Below are 22500 nucleotides of genomic sequence, written 5' to 3'. Positions count from 1 at the left end.
GTGTGCTCTAATTGTGCTGAGCTTATTATGAGGATATCAAACTTTTTCTATTCAAATATCTATTTAGTTAATATAGGTCAACTTTCTGGGGAATTTTCATTTTGCTTCCCTTTTTGGGGAACGCCTATCTGCACAGACAGAACTGTCTCCAGATGTTACTTGAGCTACCTTACGAAATTTCAGTATCTTACCACAAGATCTGTACTGATGTCAGAAAACAGTCGTTCAATTTTAACAGTATTGGTTTAACTTTCTTATTAAAATAGTGACCAATTACCTATCAGTCTGTACAGAACATGAAAAGTGATACATAAGAGCAAGAGTTTAATGAAGTGAGAAAGCTCTAAGCTGGTTCCTTACATGATTACTTAGTGTGTCCTACATTGTCCACTATGTGATTTTGTCCATTGGACATATTCTTTCTAATTTAACAGGTCATTACAGCTTTAGTGTAATTGTAGGAATAAAAACAACATTTATGTTATTATATATATACAAGAATATACACGAATGTATCTCTTATACAAGAATTTCAAAATAAATTTTACAGCTCACATTTATGCAGCAACTTATTGAATTTAAAAATTACCGCAGTGCAAATTAGCATGAACAAGAACACATGCCATGAGGAGCTTGTACTGCGATAGTAGCTGGATTTGACACGTAGAACTCCCTGTCCTACACAGTCCTCACCACTATGACCATTCATTGCTCTTTCCCATGTGTGAGTAGTGAAAAGCAGCAGCAAAGATCAGGCTCAGGCACTGCAAACTTTGGCAACAGATTATTTCTGTTCACATGGCTGGCTGATAGCTCCAGAGCCCAAATTCGACAGAAGAAAAGCCAGGCTTGAGATGCCAGCTAATGGCCTGGGTTGTGCTTCATGTATGCTTGTTCACCTATTTCCAGTTGATCCAGGTATCAGAGACAGAGCTTGCGCTCACTATTGGACTGGGCATGGTCAAAGTGTCTTCCCTTCTGGGACGCTCTAGTAGGTACCAGCAAAATGGAGAACCCTGGCTGATCTGTGTAGACAGCATCTTGGATAGCAAAGGACCAAAATGTCATGTCGGTGACAAGGTGATAATCATCACATGAGGGTGTACAAGAAGGACTATGGACTGCTTTGCACCTGAGTTAAGACTCTCCACTTCCTAGCACTGTCAAGGATCAGCCTGGAGTACTGTCCAGGCTGGGATGATGCACTTCAAATACAGCAAATGAAACAAGACAAATAAGTCTTGGAAAGAACCCAGTGAAAGGCAGCCAGAATAATCTGAGGTCAGACAAACACAAGCTATGAGAAGAGAATGAACTGTTAAACCTAAGGAGAGACAGTAGCCTGAGAGGGGACAGCAACAGTCAAACATCTTGGAAGCTACTGGAGTGAAACAGACACTGACCATGTCTACATGGATGAAGAGGAAAAGTAACAGGATCAAACATCTGCAAGAAAAACTGGAAAGAGATGTTATGAGAAATCTTTTAAAGGACAGGCACAAATCACATAGAGGCACTGGAGAATCTCCAGCACTAAGCACAGGTAAAGCAGGTATCTCACAGGAATGATACAGCTAGATTTGATCATGCATTGGGAAAGGGAGTAGCAGATCTCTCAAAGCTTCTCCTGGTCTGTCTTCTCTGTCTTTAGATAGTGACCTACTACACTGCACTTACAGCTCGTGCTTTATAGAGCTCCAGATGTAGCTAAGACTACGAGGAGGGCTGGATTACAGTTTAACTCTGCATTGATTTTCCTGATTTAACCTCTGCATTGATAACAGTGAGGTTATACGAAAGGCCAGATTCTCAAACTACATAACTCAATTTAACTTCACTACCTTGAAAATGGATTAATTCAACAAAATTGGGCTAAATTACACCAGATGGGAATCTTGCTCCGAATCTATGCCACCAATCGTATTTCATCCTGCTCTTTCAACTAACAAGGAATATCAGCCTTAGGTCAGAGCCTTATCTTAGGCTGGACTCTTAATTCTTATGCACTTAAGCTTCCACCTTCAAACAACAGAACTCAGAAACTTCTGTTTGCCATCAAGAAAATTCTTAAAAACAAATGGTCTCCATTTCTGTGGTCTACAGTACCAGGACCCGTACTTGTCAATAATTTTGCCCATCTTCTCGCTTTCTTCTTTGAAATATTTAACCACAATTGAGTATTTCTTTCCTCTGACACCTCCAGCTGAGACTCAGTGTACAGTTGGCTTAAAGAAGAACACAAATGGACTGTAACATGTCAAAGAGATTATGAACTCTGACATGCCATAATACATTGTCAAACACTGCTCTGTCGTCTTTGACAAATTCTGGATTTCCCCATTTTAACAGGAAAGGAAACATGGCTGAATATGAAGAACCCAGATTTCTCCCAGTTCTGCAAAGCCCTTGGCATTCAAAACTCTGTAACTGCTAACCACAAGAAAAAGAACATCTAGAAATCACTGAAACCCCCGTGGTATAAATGAGGACTGAATGAGCCACTGAACACCAGTGCAAAAAAACAGCAAAGTTGTTTATGAAAATTCTGTTCAAGACTTGTTAGAAAGGGAAGCACATTGGTACTTTGAAATGCAGTGCTCCTAAAGATATTCAAGCCTTTAGATGCTTCTAGTAAAGTTACACCTATCACTGAATACTGCAGGCTTGCCCAAGCCTCTGTTTATTGTGTGAAGTGCATCTATGTTCATGTAAGTCAGCATGAGAGAAGCTAAATCCTGAAAAGAGAAGTGTGGAGAAACATATGGAAGAGACGTGCAAGCTGGCTAGCCAGGCTTAGCTTAGCAGTCTGGGGCAGTGCCAATGTTCACATCACATCTGGTCTGATCCTGCGCAGAACACATGGCTCTGGCACCTCTGTACCACCCATCACTGCAGGGGTTGATGTGCTACTTTCTAAGAGATGCCCAGCCAAAAAAATTAAACATTAGCTGACATATGTATTAAATTTAATACCAGCCTGAAAACTCAGCTTGCCTGAATCACAGCATCTGATGCTCAGAGTCAGGTTTGCTGGCACAATCCTAGTCTCAGTGGATTGGTCAACAGAGATTGAACCCAGCTGTCTTCAAAATGTCAGGTAAGTGTGATATTCACATACAACATAAACTGCAGCAATATAAACAAGCCCTAACATTACACATCTCTTAAAAGCAGTGTTGGACCAGTTACATAGTTATTTTATCTGAGCAGATGTCAGCATCTGCTTTAAGTAGAGAGAACTGAAATATTTGTGTTCCTTTCCCATCCCCAGCCCCCACCCTACTCAAAAGTGAGGAAGAACACTGAGTGTCAAATTTTTCAGTGGCATTTTATACCAGAGCAGAAAGACAGATGTTTTGATGATTTCCCACCCCCTCTCCCTGTACAATCTGGGCAGCCAGTCTCTTTGCTAAGCTGTTCACCCTTACTATTAAAATTGATTTGCACAACAGTACACTGCAGCCAAAGCAAGTACGGCAGTCATTAAAGAGTAGGCTGCTCACACATGTTTCTGTACTTAGCCAAGTCAACTACTGATGAATGGGTCATCTTTTGTCAAGCAACTGTAAGGAGCTGGTAAAGGAATAATTTGTGGTTCAGGGAACAGCTATGCTGACAGGTAGGCCTTCTCCTGTCCATTTGCTTCCCAACAGCGGTGTGCTCTGTTTGCTGGTCTTCAACCAATCTCTCATTATTATAACAGAAAATAATGAACATGGATCTGGTCAGTCCCAAGGGCTTATGCTGAGAAATTACGGTAATCTTTAGAAAGCAAATGTACAGACACTGAAGCAGCTGCACTGCAAATTAAAACATACTGAACAATTCAAACCTAAGCAAAGAACAAGGGACCAGATCAGAGTCACAGATTAAAACTATATTATGTAATGTGGTGATTCTCAAAATACTGCAGACCACTTCTGAAAACTCAAGATGCCTCCAAATACCACACTTCCCCTATTAGTCCTCTCATTGTCCTAAGCCCTCTTTGTTTTGCACTGGTCAGTTCAAAATGTCCAGCTTCACTGTTTTCTTGAAGACAATCTTGCAGTCAGGGATGCGACATTTCTGTGTTAAAAACAAAGAAAATCAAAGCACAAAAACCCCCAAATAAAACCAGAAAAAAGACACAAAAAATCCAACAACAAAAATATAAAAAACCCAATCTACTTCTCTTTGTGAGACCTCTGAAAGATCTTGGATGAGGAGACTACATATGATCTTAAAACTGTAACAACAAAAAAGATCTTGAGTCTTATGGAGATTATATAGCAGCCCATACTGGGCTCTCTTGCAGGCCTTGATGTCATGTCCCACCAAGGATATGAAATGAGGAGTGATGCTCAGCCTTCCTCTAGACCTGTAAGACTGCAGAAGCTGCTCTTCAGCATTCTCGTATTTGGAACTGGAAATATTCTAGCCCTGGAAATATTACTCCAGTGCCTTTAGTACACAGGAATCTGCATTGCTGGAAGAGTTCTGCTGAAAACCATAAACAGAGAGAAGTTCGTGGAGACTTACAACCCAGAAAAATGAGGAGGGACATTCACAGAGAGATCAAGAGATAATTAACACCAAAGCAAATGTGAGGTTTTACTCCTCAGCCCTGATAAACACAAGATTGCATCTCCAAAGAAAACTTTTCAAACACTGGCAAATTATCTCCTGTCCCCAAAGATGAAGGAAAATTCTGGTCCGCTCTTACAGGAGTTACTCAAAAACCAGGCAGCCTGAGTTAACAGGTAATCATGCGAAGCACTGCCCTAAGTGTTTGGCATAATTAGAAGCTGAAGAGGAACTAATTATAAGAACTTAATAGGACACATCTAACTCTCAAATAAGTATCACTGTTAATAAGTATCAACCCCAGTTCCCTCAGCCACTCCTCATAAGGCTTGTTCTCCAGCCCCTTCACCAGCTTTGTTGCCCTGAAGTAAGTCCTCTGTCCTGCCTACACTTTATCAGTTCACTAAAAAGATGTAATTTGCTTTTTCCTCCAAAGGCATTTACCTTTGGAATCTTGGTTTTAACAACAGAAGTCTCTTGCATATATAGACACACATAAAATGACAGCTCTTTAAGGGTGCTAAGTCAGACAAATGCCCTTTCTATGAACACAGTGCAGCAAAAATGCCCTTGAGTATCTCAGATACAAAATGCCAATAAATTGAATTTATGTCTCATTTAATCTACAATGGAACAGTTAGAACTTAAAGGGTGCATACACTTCCCCTAGTCCCTTTCTTTCTGAGAAACTTTCAGATGCTGAAAATCAATTCCTTTTGTCTCCTTGTTATTCATCTGCTACACATTAAGGAGAAACTCTGGGCATTCAGTGATCCCACAATGGTCTTTCATCTCCAGAGAAGCCTGGTATGAATTAAAATCTTACGCTCCCTCAAATTATGGATGCATACTGCAGCATGCCACTGACTTGTCTGCTCATGATTTTTGCCAATTTTCTGAGCACGCTGCAGCCAGCTCATCTGCATCTTTGAACTTAAGTGACTCTTCTACAACGCGGCACATCCAGCCCATGAAAAGTGCTTTGACACTAATGTACACAAATATATGTCCCCACACCACAGGTACCATTATCCACTCTTTTCTTCTGAGTCCCTGTACTTTAAATTTACTTTAAAAAGTAGTTCTACTGCAACCTAAGATCTATAAGAACAATAAATACTTAATGAAAGTAATATTCTTTCATTTCACTGGCCTTGAGAGATGAAGATTATAAACAAGTAACTTTTAACTGATAGCATTTCTTTGTCATCTTTATTTTTAAGGGCAGTTTTAACTTAAGATGTTGCTTTTCTGTAATAGACGTAAAATTTAATTGCTATCTAGACTGCTGCAGCACTGGTCAAATGCACACTGCCCTTTCACTTCCAGCTTCCAGCCAGTTGTGCTGCTAGATGTCCCATACCCCAGGAATTCAAGGCCTCCGCTCTCAGGTCTGAAAGTACATCAATCAAGGCTTAACAAACTTATTCTTGTTTCACTCTTTGTTGCTCTTCCAGTCTATTTTTCTCCCTTCCAAATGCTGTTTGCCCACTCCTCAACTCTCAAATATTCCCTGCAGCCAAAGCAACACATTCAAAATAAGGAAACATTTGCAAATCTACATTCACATTTTACCCTATGGGAACCATCATCTTTTGCTAATTGCTTCTACATCCAATACTTTCAAAGAATCATAGAACCATTTTGGTTGGAAAAGACCTGTAAGATCATTGAGTCCAACTGTAAACCTAACCCCAACAGGCTTTTAGCCAGCTTACACTAAAACCACTTAAATTAATCATTTATTTGTTTAAATTAGATTTCAGTGTGAAAAATTTTCCACCAAGCAATCTTGTTATCTATTCAATATGCTAGTTTGAAGAGCTTTAAAATAAAGCTACTGAAAAGCTACATTAGAATAGAAAAGTGTGCACTGTATGTAACCCTGAGCAGCAGTTAAAAGGTGAGACTGCAGCTCAAGTTCACTAGCTATTTTGGGCTCAGATGACAACATAGCCAAGAATATTTGGAGCTCAGCATGCGCCTGAAATACGCATCCAAAGCTGTTGTGCAAACAGTTAATAGTGGGCACTGAACTCTGACATCACACAAATGGCCTGTGCCAGTGAGATTAAAGCTAGCTCAGATCCACCTATGGCTTCCAGCAACAAGGTGATGCCTACCAGCTTAAAGGGGGTCTTTAAGAAAGATGGAGACAAACTTTTTAGCAGGGCCTGTAGTGATAGGAAAAGGGGTAATGGTTTTAAACTAAAAGAAGGTAGATTTAGACTAGATATAAGGAAGAATTTTTTTACAATGAGGGTGGTGAAACACTGGCGGAGGTTTCCTAGAGAGATGGTAGAAGCCTCATCCCTGGAAACATTCAAGGTCAGGCTGGACGGGGCTCTGAGCAACCTGATCTAGTAGAAGATGTCCCTGCTCACTGCAGGGGGGTTGGACTAGCTGACCTTTACAGGTCCCTTTCAATCCACACCATTCTATGACTCTGTGACCTTACCTCGCTTGAATCCTCCTGCTGGTTGATAACAGCAAGTGCATCCTCTGCAGCCTGGCGCTTGGCTTCAGCAACAGTGCGCTCCATCTTAGCTCTCTCTGAAGTGATCATGTCGTGAGCTTTCCTCTCAGCCTCCGACACTGCCTTCTGCAACTCGGCCATCGCCTGACGCTTTACTTCATTGACAGCTTCCTCTACAAAGGAGGGAAGAAAACCTCATCAACACAGGATGCTGGGCACATTCACATTTTGCCTGATGCGTGAAATGCAGCAGAGACTCTTATCACCTTGAGAGTCTTCATTTTAAGAAGGACACAGAGGAACATCGTTCCTCAAGACTCTTCAGGACCACCCAGGTGCTTCTTTACTTCCCCATCAGCAGAAGTTTTCACAAGTCTCTAACACTTGTGACGATTCTTGCTGTTTTGCTTCATGGTCAGTACTTCTTCATGTACAGATATTTCAGATCTCTGGTGTGTTATTTTAGTAAGCTTTTCCAACATTTTACTTGGAAAACTGAGTTTGCAGGAGACCAGATTTATGGATATCTTTGGCAAGAATCATTATTTAAGATATAACATTGCAGACTGTTTCAAAAATGTATCTTTAAGCTCTGGAAATTAAGTCAGGATTTATAGTCATTATCAATTTTCTTTCCCCATATGTTAATGAATAAATACATGATGTTAAAAAAACCACAAGAGCTGATTTAAAATTTTTAAATCACTGATCTAATATCTTTTTCTGGACATATAATTTTACGAGCCAAAATTAAAATTTGTTTATGAACATTCATTCGACCTTTTGATCTCCCCTTCAAACTCATGTTTATACTGTGAAGACTTGACTTCCTGGCTCCGCCGAGCTCTTGAGAGCACCACAGCCAGCAAGGCTGCAGTGCTCTATTAACACTGAGCAGGGGCACATCGCTACATTAAATTCAAACCTTCACGCGTTTTCTAAAATAACTAAGTCAGTATGAGTCATTTCTTTGGTACATAACTAGGGTCATATCTTTTACTCTGGAAAACATGAATTGTCACAAATTAGTTATTTGGGTTTTGATGCAGGAAGACTGCAAAGATTTTACTAATGAACAGTCTTTTAATTGACAACTAAAACAAGTAATTTCTTTTTTTTTTTTAATTAACTGCTCTAATTAACAAGGAAACCATCCTCCCCCTGAATTAGTTTATCTAATTTTCATCTTTATTCAAAGCAAAATGACAATGATTAATTGAATATTTAATAAGGAGTAATTATTAACTTGGCAAACCTAGTACCAATTAACACTCTATTAAAACTAATTATGACATGTTTCATTCAAGTGTTTGCACTTAATTGTTTCATCCACTTAAAAACCACCTTAATTAAATGTTCTGTTTAATTAAAAACATAGATTTCTAATAAAAATGTTTTAATGTAGATTAAAATCTATGTATTACAACTGTATAACGGGTTTGAGTTTTAGTCCATGTATTTGTGTGCACGGACATGCACGTAAATACACACATGCTAAGTCAGTAACTCTTGAGTTTTTATGTCTCATAGCTCTGTACTTGTTATTCTTTAAAAAATGACTACATGAAGTCTCCATTTTCAGTTAGTAAGCAAATTACAATAAAGACTTAACTTTAAGCCATGTACTGACTAAAACTGAATTAATTAAAATGAAAGAAGAGTTCTATTATTCTGTGTGTGTCTGTGTGTTACATGTTTGCATGTCTGTGAGAGATGTTTCAACTAAAGTTTTCAAGGGAGGGGAATTTAGAGATAAAACTCATGCCTTTATTTTTATGAGGCTGAAAATATGCCCTTATATTACCCTACCATAAATGTTGTTTAGGGCAAAGCCTCAGGAGAGGAAAAAACCGTACCCTTCAACCATACAGCCAAGGCTTAATTTACTTTGAATATTCAAGGTGAATTAAAATTCTATCTAAGTGGCAATACAGGACAATAATTTTTGCTTACGATCAAAGCTGCAGCTAGTCTAATTGTATATGCAAATCAGGCAATTTATATTTAAATTATGCATTCCTATTCTAGTCCCACAGGCACACACAGATCAGCAAAGGGAATTGGTAGGACATTTGCAAGGTGCTTGAATATTTATTACCAACTGCAAACATTCACTGAGTGTGAGAAAAGAAATATACACAGGCAAACATACAGATACAATTTTATTACCATTTTCATAAAAATGAGGCAACTTAAATACAGATGTTTTGTGTCTATGAACTGCTGTTATTAACAAAGTGTATTTCTTTGAGAAAATCTGTATTCCTACTGATGTTTGCTATGAATAGAAATTATCTTTGTATGGCATGATGCACTTTCATTACATCATACAAATTAATCTTACATTGAGGTGTTTGTAGTGGTTAGAAATGCCAGTTTAAACTATTTTGAAATGGAAGCAGAACACTTCAACATTTTACAGAAAATTCTAATTTTATAGTTTTTCTTCTTACATAATCTACTTCTTTTCTGCCCAAATATAGAAATCGAACCTTATATTCTGACTTCTGTATTGCATAAATGTTTTTGCAAAGCTTCTGAGAGTGTGAAGGTGCCAAACGTGCTTATGGGGCCATATGCTGAAGAAAAAGGACCAATACTTTTTAATTGGCATAAACTATGGATTGGACTTTAGTATTTCCACTACCTTTGACAACAGAATTTGTATAGTGATATACTGAGTGTGAAAACAAATAGTTAAAATGAAGCCTTTTTTGGTCACAATGCACCACCATTATTTCAATACTGTATGAACATTACATACAAATATGTAATGAACAGCCACATACAATAGACAAAATTTCCTATCACTAATTTTCTGCACATCTTCTTAAATTTTTCCATGTATTTATAGACAAAGAATGCAGGCTTCACAGTTTCAGATAACAATAAAAACTGTAATATTTGTGCAGCAAAGTTATGAGTGACAGCGAAGGAAATTTTATTTGCCTTTATCTTCCTTCCCTCTGAGTAGTGCTAACTCATGAGAGAAGCTCCAGGGAGCAAACAGCCTGTGCGGAATAGGCATTGCTCAGTGTGAACAGAGGTCCCTGGAGCTGACTCAGGAGAGATACTTGACTCATCATTCACTCCTGTATCTAGCCCAAAATAATGATTCACCAGCCAGCTCCTGGTCACCTCCCTCACATCATGGGCACACTCAATCCACATGATGAAAAAAGAAAGGTGGTGGGCGGAGTTGCTGTCCTGTGCCACCATGACATTTTGCATTACCTCATTCTCAGGCTGACCCTGGCAAAGCAGGCCACTGGGAACTGGTGATATGAGTTATCTCAGCTTCATACTCCAAAAACCACAATCTCTTTCCTGGCGAATGTGCAGGGTCTTTACTGTCTTTGTATGACAACGTATGTCATTCCACACCTGTTTGGTAACTCCAGAGCTTAACTCCAGTAAGTAACTTGAGTAACTGGTAACTCCAGTCCAGAACTACCATGAAGAGTAGGTCTTGCTGTGTGATAGGAGATGGCTGGAAGACAGTTTCCTCATGACATAGAAAGAAGCTAAGGCAGCATCCCACAGTGGGCCTGGGTTTCCCTCAGTATTTAATAAAGAGAAACAGGTATTTCCAGAGAGTAAGTCATCCAACCTATGACCTGACTGATTCTCTTCACAAGCCTGCCTCTCTCTTGACTATGGAGGTACACCAAGAGCTTGCTTTGGACTCTTCATCTACATAGCCATCATTCAATGAGGTAAATCAGGACACTGACGACTTTCCACTGATGTATGGAACTGAACTGGGTTCATGTGGCTTTAATTCACAAGGTGCTGCATTCTATGTGCTTGCTCCAACAATCAAAAAAGCTCTTTCTTAACTTAGTATATTTAAAGAGTTGCACTGGAGTCTATCATAATCTCCAAAAGTGAATCCCTTTTTCATATGCTTTTGAGCTTGCTTATTAACAGTTTTTAAAGCCAAATTCTTTCAGTTCAATGGATTCAGCATCTCAATCAGACTTTTATACTTGATTCACTGGTCTACACATTGGTCTTTACTAACATTTGATATACCAAGATATCCACACTGAGCCAGCAGAAATGCCTTGTGAGAGATTTGCAGCCTTCTTGACTGGCAGCTGCAGCCCAGCCAGAAAACTAAAGAGCATCTCAAACAGCACTAGAGACCTATTCTTACAGAGCTGAATCGCACTTGTACTACCTTGAACCAATTATGAACTTGTGGAGACCTCCAACTTCAGTGCACCCTCCTGAAAATGAAGGCTCATGATTTATGAAAAGCAGTATGCTTTCTGATGTTTTACTATTATTAGTAATAGATACAGGTATGTATCCTGTAGAGAGTCAGACTTCTCTTATTCTCCAATTCACAAGCATGCTTAGTTAATACAAGGAATATGATTTAAATCCACAACAGCATGAAAATATAGAATGGAAATGGAACCAAAGGGAAAACTTTGTTTCAACTTATATTGTATATGTTCACAAGATGGCATGACACAGCTCCTGTATGCTACCATTTGTGGATATATGCAATGTGAATGCACATCCAATTTTATAGCTCAAGCCAAAAGCTTCAATTAACTTGTGTTGCTAGCTTATGAGGAAACTTCTTTTCTTGTATTGCTACCTTATAAAGAAACTCTTTTTCTTCTATTGTACTACGTCTAGGAGTCATAAATGACCTGACATCAAAATGTAGATTTTGCAAGAGGAACAAAGTTCCTGAAATTCAGCTGAATAATGCTCCTCTTACTGCGATTTCCTGGGACTACATTTTTTTTTTCCTTATTTTTCATTTAACATGTAAACACAAATATGGCAAAACAAACTATAAAAACACATTTGGGTACAAAAGAGCATTGAGTTTTAAAGGCTACACTTTCCTTCGACAAAATAAAGTTATAGATTATTTGGGTTTTTTTTTTTATATAAACCACAGCAGTTAAAAAAAAAAAAATATTACATATTAACAAAGGTAGACTTTACATGATAAACTCACATCACAGAAAAAACACAACTTTGTGTCTGATGCAAAAATACATCAGCAGGACATTTTACACATTATGTTCTGTATCTAGTTTAAAATACACCAAGAAGCAGCAAGCAGTTACAGGACATTTGATCAGAAAGCATCTAAACTACTGCATATTTGCCATTTAATAATTAACTTCTGCTCAGACAGCTGCAGTAGACTTCATGGTTATACAGGTGTTCAAAAGAGTAGTGTGTGAATGAGTGAGGCTCAACTGCCTTGCTGGAGTTCAAGAGCTACCTCCTGGCCCCTCTGAGAACAAGGAAGCTCTGATATCAGTGTCAAAAGAGCAAATCAGCACTGCAACAGTATCCTCATCAGGAAACTCCTGTGCCCAGGCAGAGTTTCAAAGTGTTGAAGAAAACTCTGCGCAACCACAGCATCTGCCCATGGTGCTTTCCAAGCTTGGGGAAGACACTGTCAATGCCCATGGAACCACCCAGAGCAGCTGCAGAGATGCGATCTTGCTTACATCATTGAAAACTTTGCAGGTTTATGAGTACAGGCTTCACTGGGGCTGACAAGCACAAAATCTTTTTAAAATTAAGAATGGTTACATTGCATAGCTGAAGGTTTTTCTTTAACAGGTATACTTAGGTTTTTTCCTCTCCTTTGGGAATTCTTAACTTAACTAGGTAAGAATCTTAGAAGGTTAAAAAAAGAAAAAAAAAACCCACACTATTTTTTTTTAAATTGCTAGCAGTCTGAAACTTTAGCATATCAAGTTTCAGCCTGAAAATAGGGGTATAGGGGTCTTTAATGGCAGTACTGATATCCCCCTAACTATAGCAGCAGATGCTTCTATTGTAGAGATTATTTTATGTCCTGATCAGTTCTCGTTTAAGATTATTAAACACAGTTTCTTCTTGTTACTAGTCAGCCTTTTTTTTTTTTTTCTTTTTTTCCATTCCTCACATCAGTGCATTAACAACTGCATACAGCTGCCAGAAGACTAAGCTGGTGTTTTTAAACAGTTCTTACCAGCTTTCTTCCAGATCTCCTCTGGCACGTATCCAGACGCAGGCCTGTGAAGGAATTCCCGATGCGATTCTGCAGGAGGAGGGGGTGTGGAGGAAAAGAAAAAAAAAAGAACATCGTAAGCAAAGCTTGCTTGTTGAGAACAAGGCTTAGAGAAATACCATTTCCCTTTACTTATCGCTCAGACAAAAAAATCACATGAAGTTATTCTTTATTCAAAATAAAACGGGTGCTGTGGCTGTAGCTCACAAAATGTCACATAAACCAGCGTTTAGGACTCAAATGTCTCATCTTAAGCCAAGCCGAGACTAGTTCGCTTTATTTTTATTTTACAGTGTTTCAAATCAACTCTATATGACAGTTTCAATGCTTTTAAGGCTGTCTTTTCAAGACCTACTGAGGGAATGATGTGCTTCATTCTTTGTCATTATGTTTATGAAAAGGAAGAAGAAAGAGGGCAACAGTCTGTGCTTGGCACTTCTGCTCTGTGAAAACAGAATAGCTACTGATGAGCAGAGATAAAAGCCAAGATGTCATTCTAGTGATCAAATAAGCTGTCCACAGAAAAAGAAAGGGGTGTTTCTACATGTTCAGAGCTACGCTTTCCTATATCTGAGCCCATGTTGGCAACTGCAGCTGCACAAGTTTGAAAAACAGAACCTTTAACTTTAGGTTAAGCCCCTAAATACATATGCTGCCAAACAACCTCACTGGAGCTGAAGCTTGTAATTCACCCATATATTTCAATCACATTTCGACAGCTCTTTCTCCCTCCTCCTCTTTTTTAAAAGGGTTTAACCTCTGGGCCTGAGCCTAAGAGCTCTGAAAGCAGCAAGATCCCTTCCACACAGACTTCAAAGAGGCAAGATCAGACAATATAGAAAGAAAATTCACTTTGGCCTGAAATTTAGCTTACAGATTCTCAGCAGATGAAAAGCTGCTCTTCAAATACAATTTAAAAACTGATTAACTGTTTTTCAGAGCAATAGAGGAGAATTAAAAAGAAAACGAACTTAAAAGTTCATTGCTATGACTACTATTGCCTGCATGATAGAATTCAATTGTCAAAACAAAATAACTTCATTTATTACATTAGAGGTAAGGTCTGCATCTTTTTAGAGATGTTGGTAGGAATTAAACATGCTATTCGATATCTGAGTTTGAAACATAACGAAAGTACATATGCTATTCTTTAAATACTAATTTTTACTAAACACATTCATTTTTGTATCTTAAAGTTATTATTTGAAAACTTGGTAAAAAATAGTATCTTTAAGAAAAAGGTTGAATAATGATTAGCTTTGCAAATCATTTTTTACACCACCATACACATGCATGCAGTACTGTAGGCTACAGAAACTTAAAATAAATTTAAAAGATGACATTTAATACTGCAGACAGCTAACAAAGGTGGAAACAACAGGAGGCCATTCCAGGTAGCCACGGAGCAGGGAATCCCAATCCCTGGGCACTGTTCCACAGATGCAGTTTCTAGCACATGAATCTGCAGACACCGAATGGATGAACTGAATCGTCCCAGCTGACAGGCAGCTGAGTGGATTTCCCCAGCTCTTCTGTTTGTCACTAAAGTATGGGATGAAAATAAACCAGATTTTTGTAGGTAGAATCTCACACCTCTCAAACAAAAAATGATGGGTGTGTGTACGTAAATGTGTGTGCAGGATTCTGCAAAACAGCTATCTATTTGCATGGGTTTAATTAACATGACAGAGGACTTCAGATCTGACGCTGAAAATGGGGAAATTCTCAGTGTCACTTGGCTCATATGATTCTGGAGACAACAATATCGTTGTATACACTCCTCCCATCCCTTGAAGGCTTTTAGACTAACAGGAACAGTGCTGGTTCAGTCAGGGACAGAGGTGGCAGCAGAAAACATTGGTTGAAGCTCAGTAAAACTAAAGGTGAAAAATTAAAATTCTCTTATTTGCTCTCCTGCAATAACTGCAGGAAAAGACACAACCAGACTTCAAATGGGGCAAAACAAGGGGTTAGTTGCATTCATTTATTCTGTGTTAAGTTTTCTTTTCTGCTGTTTAAGCTACCATACACTGCAAGGGGACCATAACCCTGTTTTAAGCCCATTACCCTGGTACTTACTTAGTATTAAAAACAAAGAGATGTGGAGCTGTTTTTCTGGTACACATGACTTTCCAAAATTGGAATTAAATTACATAAATGGCCAGATTTCCAGCTAATTGTTAAAATTTCCAAAACATAAACATCAATCAAGTTCTTATTCCAACCACAAATTATTTACATGAGGAATGAGATCCTCTGTAAGAATTAAATCAAGAACTTGTGAGAAACTTTCCCATAGTTTGGAATGGCGCACAAAAAAGACAAGAAGCACTTATGAAGATAATAAAAACCATATTTTGCAAGCAAGAAAAATATTATTAACATGGCTATTGTTTAGTCAGTGGTGATGAGTCCACAAAAACAATCTTATTTTAGGGATTAAACTACAGGATGTGACCAGCGGATGTACTATTATTTTTAAGGTAAGGTGTCCTTCAGATTAAGAATCATAGAACTTGCTCAGTGAAACTAAAACATAAAAGATCTTAACTTGGTCATCTAGCAAACTCAAAGCAAAAGTAACACAATCAAGTGAAGTTCCTAAAACACTAAACGTAAAACCAACTGCAAAAAGCCATTATAAGGAAGAATGCGCTATATTAATTCACTGACTACAGCATCTAGAAGTACAAATAAATTCTGCTTGGAGGGAAATGGAATTAAATCAGAGAAAATTAGGAACAACTTGAAGCGACAAGGTAGCTCACACCAAAAAGGATAACAGAAAAAGCTTTACATGTCAGACATAATACAGATTTGTTAATGGTGAAAATGCAACAGTGTTATTATGCAGAACAAAGGGATGCACATTACTGAATTTACTTGAAATTAATGTAGAGGCACGGTTTGAGAGCACTTCTTGATAATCAGTCTGGTTCCTACTGAACCATATGAAAAAGCCTGACAAGGAAAACAAAAAGTATGTATACATGATATAATCAACACTTGCCTGTGAAAAGTCTGTATGAAGTAAAAATAAAATAGATTTTGAAATTAAAAATGGTTTTGGATTTTTCTATCTTAATGTGAAATATACTCATCAGCAATAAAGCTGCTGGACTGGCACATGAGAAGACGTACGAGGAAAAGACAGAAAAAATGGTCTCAGTTTCAGACCTCACATTCTGTTCAATAGCAAGGAACAACATAACACTTGTTTTCTAAAATAGATAGAAAAAGTGTTATTTTTAGTCTATCCTGGATATTTTTTTTAATAAGAAAGAAAACAGTCACCAAAAAATTTCCTATAGTCACAATATGCTGCCACATTTCATATGAGCCCTGATTATTTATTTCAAGAATGCATTCAACCATAAGAATCATCATCAGTTAATTGATCAAACAGGTTTCTGGTGTTCAGCAAATAGAAATATCCTGTAGACCACTTATTTTTGGGGGGTTTTAAGATACGGAGAAGAGGTGCTGAAAGTACTGAGAGAGAATGTGAAGTTGTAAGAACAGAAATAAATATGGGTCTGGAAAGTGAAAATGAGAAAAAAAGTTAGGACCAAATAAAGGAGGTAAACTCTCATATAATAAGGACCAAACCCAAGAAAACAGAATAGAAAGACTTAAAAGGAAAAGATGTGTTCAAAATTGTCAAAAAGCCTTATTCATATTTGGAAAGAAGGAACAGAAGATGGCTTGAAAATATAAAAGAATGGATGTTTCTGCCACTGGACAATGACATCAAAGCCTACAATAAAATAATAAGAAACAGAGATGAACAGATGATCTTTTGGAGATCTTTAGAAGTTATTGTATTTATGAAAACACTGGCAACAACATTATAGTGAACTTTAGGGCTCAAGTATAATAAAAGCTGCATATAATCAGCTCTGAACTAAATGAACTATATATGAGTTTATATGCTTTTCATACATCATATGCAAGTTTTGCTTCATTCTGCCCTATAATAAATGTAACACTGTTGGTGGGACATAGGCAACAAACTTCTCAGAGGAATAAATATTCACTACCTTGTAAGAGTAGTGTGCCACTCCAGTTAATGGAATATATAGATACAGATCTGAAGTGTAATACTGAATGAGATTACCTTGCTAATCTTGTTGGAGGGTGTGAGTTTCAAGTATTTTTATGTACATCCTTCTTTGCCCTCTTACACTTTTCTGTTGCTATCATAACACTCCTTGAAAACATGTGAAATTGTATTTAAAAAAGCAAGATCAAGCTTCCAATAACTACCAGCAATAGATGCTTTTATGCCACCTATGAGTTATTTTGCGTAGCACGACAGGGACAAGGGTGGTACATGGAATGGATAAAAGTGGTCCTAGTCCCAAGGAGTTCAGAAATAAATGCTAACAATACAAACTCACAATGTCTCTGCAGCTGTAGCCCTACCTAACAGCATGAAATTCAGTACGCCACAATACAGCCCAAACTTCCCATGCAGCGAGTGGATTAAGAGCAATACTTCATATCAGTGACCAGTATTACAGAGGCTTTACATTCTAGAATTACAAGTTATAAATGTTACTGTGGTATTCACAGCATTCCTGTTAGCTCATGTTGAGACTATCATGCATATCACAGCAATGCTGATTATCTGCAAATGGTAAAGATTTTATAATCACAGCATGAACAGACATATATCGGCATGAATGCCCTAACTAACACTGAAAATACGAGGGTGAAAAACCTTTGATAAAATATAAACTACCTCTGAAAGGGTTAACATTTAAAAATGTATTAAGAAATGGCTAACGTACGCATTTTTGAAAAATTCATATACTTCTGAGAATCCTGGCTTCCTGAAGCAAATGCTGCAGGTATTGGCACTCTTCAGTTGGAGATTTCAAACTCTGTTTTGTAAGATTTCCATTCAGATAAATTCAACAGACACAAAATATCAACATCGCTGCAGACCTTCTGATGTGTGCCTACACCACTTATCTAGAGCCACAGCTGCACTCAATAAGGTTGTAGATCTTGTTTATAGCCCACGATGTTGAAGAACCCTCATCTTTAATTTATCTGACTGTGTGTATTTCAGTATACATTGTCTGATATATGTAATTATTCACTATTAGGATGAAAGTTGCAGTCCTGCTGCAGTACGTAGCACTGAAATTCTTCAGCAGAAATGGAGGAGTTGGATGATGTATTATTCACTTCATAGACCATCACAGTTCATCAAGTGAATATATATGAAGTCTGAGTCATTTTTAGACTTTCATAAACATGTATTATTCAGACTGAAAAGAATGGACCCATCTTACCTTCAACATACTCTCAGAGAATAAATAATGAGAGCTTGTAACCTGTTGTAGCTGGCTAATGCATTATTGGATTACCCTGCTTTAAAACGAATTATCAAATATTTCATTTGATTTCTTAATTAAAAATATCAACAGAAGAATATTGATTAGATACTGTGAACTGTCAAGCTCAGCATGATTTACAGGGATGTCAAATTAAAAGAAGCACAAAAACCTTTGGCAGAAAAAAAGGTCTGGTTCAAAATGATGACCAGAATTTTCTTCCATTTCTTTGGGACTCAAAGTATCTACGCTAAATTCCAGCTCAGAGTTTTTTGCAAGAGCTATCTATGAAGACCATGGCATAATGTTTATAGTGAGAACTTATCACTTCAGTGATGATGTTTTAATCATAAAGAAAAAGAAACAAAGGCACAGACAATGTAGCCATATGCCCACCCCCATCTTTTTTTTTCCTCTTGCTAGTGAAGATGACAAGATGGATTTAAAGGGTGGATTACCTCGTTCTCAAAAAAAAAAAAAAAAGTACAAAGGGGAGTCACTGACATTTAGAATCCATGAAGCAAAAACCGATATTTACATGTTGCGGTACTTTAATTAAAATGTTGGAGGATTTTTTCAACCCCATCCTCCTCACTTCCAAACTAAAATTAAAAACTCTAAGCAGAACAGCATCTCAAGCTCACAGGCACTGCTTCAATTTTATTATACTGCTGAACATTATGAGTTTTCTTTTTGTTAACTAGATTACTACCAGATTTGAGGAAATATAAGGATTAGCTTTCCATAGACTCCAAAGTATTTTATGCCTTACATGTCAAGATATAAAAGCATTTTTTAATCAATATTTACGATTGACATGGATGCTATATCACTGAAGCAATCCAAGTTTCATATCCATAAGTCTAGGGAAGTAGTTTTTAAAGCCATATAACCAAAATGGGCATGTTAAAATTGAAATGGACTCACTCCAACCAGTTCAGCTGTACCAATAGTACTGCAGAGGTGACTGGTGTGTCCAGTGCCAAAGGCTGTGCCATATAATGTCTTTTTAAGCAAATAGACTTTGCTGTTTCCAAGAATTCATCTGGACAAATACAAAACCAATATAATAATATAGGGATCTAATTACATTTTTGATCTACATTTTATCTTTTGTTACTGTTGTTGTGGCTATGATTATTCTTCTTGGTTTGTACTATAATCCATAAAGTTTTGATTAATGTCTTGAGTTCCAGTTTCTTTGGGAAAACTATAAAAACTCAGTTTCCTTTTTTTTTTTTTTTTTTTTTTTTTTTTTTTTTTTTTTTTTTTTTTTTTTACATACTAACTATAATTACAAGCACCATGGTCTGGCTTTTTTTGCATCATAGCTTTACTGGAGATGGATGCCACTGCTTTTGATCTAGGGGTTTCCTCACAAGTGTTCTTCCCGAAGCTGCAGATGTGATCGACATTTCAGATGTATGTTTGAGTTGAACTTCACATTACATTTAACACTATTCGTGCAAGCCATTACCTGAATGCTTCTTTCTGAGAAGGACTCCTCTAGGGACTAGACTTATTAGTGAAGTTTAGAACAGCATTTCCATAACCCTTCCTTTCACTGACTGAAGTTAATTTATAGAGCTATTGGCTCAGATCATTTGACACACTAAAAAAAGGGTTTGTATGTTATCAAGAAGCACTAAATATTACAGTAAGAACTCTAGAGATTTACCAAGAGGAAGATGGAAAGGGCATTAGATTTGTTTCTCTGTTCTTCTATTTGCAAATCAAGAAGTTTTAGATTTAATAAGTTATTCTTGAGGGCAAAAGGGAAACACAGCTTTAAATAAAATATAGTTGTAAAACAACACACACATTCAGTTCTACTAATAACCACAGTTTATGATTATTTTAAGAAGATGGCATTCGATATAGACAATTTACTTTTTTTAAAGATAAATATTAGACAAGCAATCATATTCTGTTGTTCTCTTCAAAAGAGCAGAGAATGATAAAAAGGCATTGCCAATACGTGTTTCTTTACCACACGTGCCATAAAAGTGAGAGGATGGGGTAGAAGCAGACCAACATATTAATCAATTACAGAAAGGCCACAAAAGTTTGTTTTTATACTGTAGAGTCGTCTTGGAGTAGTTGTGTGAGGTACTGTGTGAGTGTAACTGTTGAAGTCTGCAGGGGGTCAAAGTCTAACTGCTTGGTCTGCTTCTTTTAAGTGGGTTTTGCAGCTTGAGCCAAGCTCTGAGTGTGTCTCTCTGTAACTACACAGCAAGCAGTACCCAAAGTAGCTCTGACACACCTGTGTGAGCTGCAGTGGTGCACACAGAACTAGGAGGATCACATGTGCAAACCTGTGGGCATTCCAGATGCTGTTTCTTTCCTATATGGAAACCAAATACAGCTAAGAAGTGCCCATATTTTTATATCTCCTTTCATTTCCTTAGAAAAGACAATTTCCAAGTTAATAATTTGATTTGAGAAGGTAAAAGCCCTTGGTTTCACAGTGCTAACAATCCAGAAGCACCTACAGATTTCCTTAATCAAGCAGTCAAGGGAGGCGGTCGGAGGGGATGGAGAGGCAGTGCACATATCACTGCTCTGCCATCCCTACATGATAGTCTGTCCTCCTGCCCCACCACTCTCAGACACTGCTGAATGGAAAGCAAGTTACCCAGTATCATCAAAACCACCAAGCCATTTCACATGCAAACATGACTATTAGGGCATCAGTTATAGTTAATTCAGTAGTCAGTAGAGAGGAGTATTTCATCACTGTCACAAAACAAGAATCAGAAGAACAAATACGAACTTCATCTAACATGTAGCTGAGCTGAAACAGTATTGATAAACAATTTTTAATCAGGATACTGTACCTAATGAAACTGGATCTGGATTCACTGGACTCTGCTGTCTGGAATGACTACTGCTGCTGTTACCGCCTTTTTTTAAATCTTCAGCATCACTGTACCGCCGTATCCAGTAATTAAGCTCCTCACGGTCTGCCTCTTGACATCGCCGTAGTACAGTGAGAGATCGTCTAGTTTTTTCCACCATGTCCATTATGCAGTTTAACAGCTATTCACGGTGGTGGATGGAGCAGAGAAAGAAAAAATAACATTTTATTCATAAACTGACAGAAAAATAAAACTTTAATGTGCTGAGTGCCTGGGTTTTAAGAATTTAGAAGTCTCTCCCTGTTATTTCAAATACAGCCGAAAAAATATACTTTTGCTTTTAAGAATGACAATCCATTCCTGTCTAACTGGTGATCCTAAACTGTACAGATATGGACTTCTGGGGGAAAGGGAGAAAACAAGGAGGAAAAGACTGAACAGACTGTAGTCCCACCACTAGTGTCACATGGCACCACAAAGGCCAGGAGACCTCATCCAGAACTGATGCCTACAAATGTAAGAGTTAATAAATTCAAAGAACAAATCCACTTAACCAGTACTAAGGGTGATGGTCATGTATTCCAGATCCGGGGTTAATGGAGCAGTGTCCACTCCCCTTTTGGCAGTCTGCAATACTTAGCATACTGCAATAGGCAAACAAGGTCTAATACGAGCTACCTAATGAAGAATATCAAGCCCCTAGATTTATTTGACAACGTTTTCAAAACTTGTCCAGGGATTCAGATTTATTTTAAAAGAAAAAGTTTAAATTCCTGTCTTAGAAGGGCTTCTTTCAGACAATCATATGTAACTGTATCTTTAGCCCTTACATGGTCAAGGTGTTTCCATTCTTCTGCCCATTCTCTGTCTGTTAGCCTGTGATCAATCATTTCTTCTTGACGTGTGCCATGCAACCCTGCCAAAAAGGAGCAAATAATGTTTACAATGTTGGGACTCCTCGGGGTGAAGAACATATCAGACAAATATATGATACCTTACCTTGTCTAGTATGAGGAATGGTACCACAAAAATAAACGGATGCTTAAAAATTTTGCTCCAAGTTCTCTTTAGCACTTTTCCCCACACAGGATGCTACTGTTTTACTTAATTTTATGTCTTCAACTCTGCAAGTTCTGTAGGATGCTAGATGACCTCTCAAGAATGGACATAACCCTTTCTGGCTATATACAATTATTATATATATAATATATATATATA

The 22500-nt window shown here is 37.7% G+C and overlaps 1 protein-coding gene across 1 annotated transcript in view; it reads right to left on the bottom strand.

The window, feature by feature from the left end:
- Positions 1-22193, bottom strand: part of LOC104530748 (RUNX1 partner transcriptional co-repressor 1) — a 25325-nt gene extending 3132 nt beyond the window's left edge. Inside the window, exons 1-4 of the mRNA XM_010175433.1 lie at positions 22113-22193; positions 21262-21463; positions 13041-13109; positions 7025-7215 (exon numbers count right to left, since the gene is read on the bottom strand). Of these exons, the coding sequence (XP_010173735.1) occupies positions 7025-7215; positions 13041-13109; positions 21262-21463; positions 22113-22172 (522 nt within the window). The 5' untranslated portion in view covers positions 22173-22193. The remainder of the gene's footprint in view (positions 1-7024; positions 7216-13040; positions 13110-21261; positions 21464-22112) is intronic.
- Positions 22194-22500: the final 307 nt, after the last annotated feature.

The sequence above is a fragment of the Antrostomus carolinensis genome, unplaced genomic scaffold (assembly GCF_000700745.2).
Source record: "Antrostomus carolinensis isolate BGI_N321 unplaced genomic scaffold, ASM70074v2 scaffold23149, whole genome shotgun sequence".
NCBI classification, from domain to species: Eukaryota; Metazoa; Chordata; class Aves; order Caprimulgiformes; family Caprimulgidae; genus Antrostomus; species Antrostomus carolinensis.
This window is presented reverse-complemented; position numbering and strand designations above follow the sequence as displayed.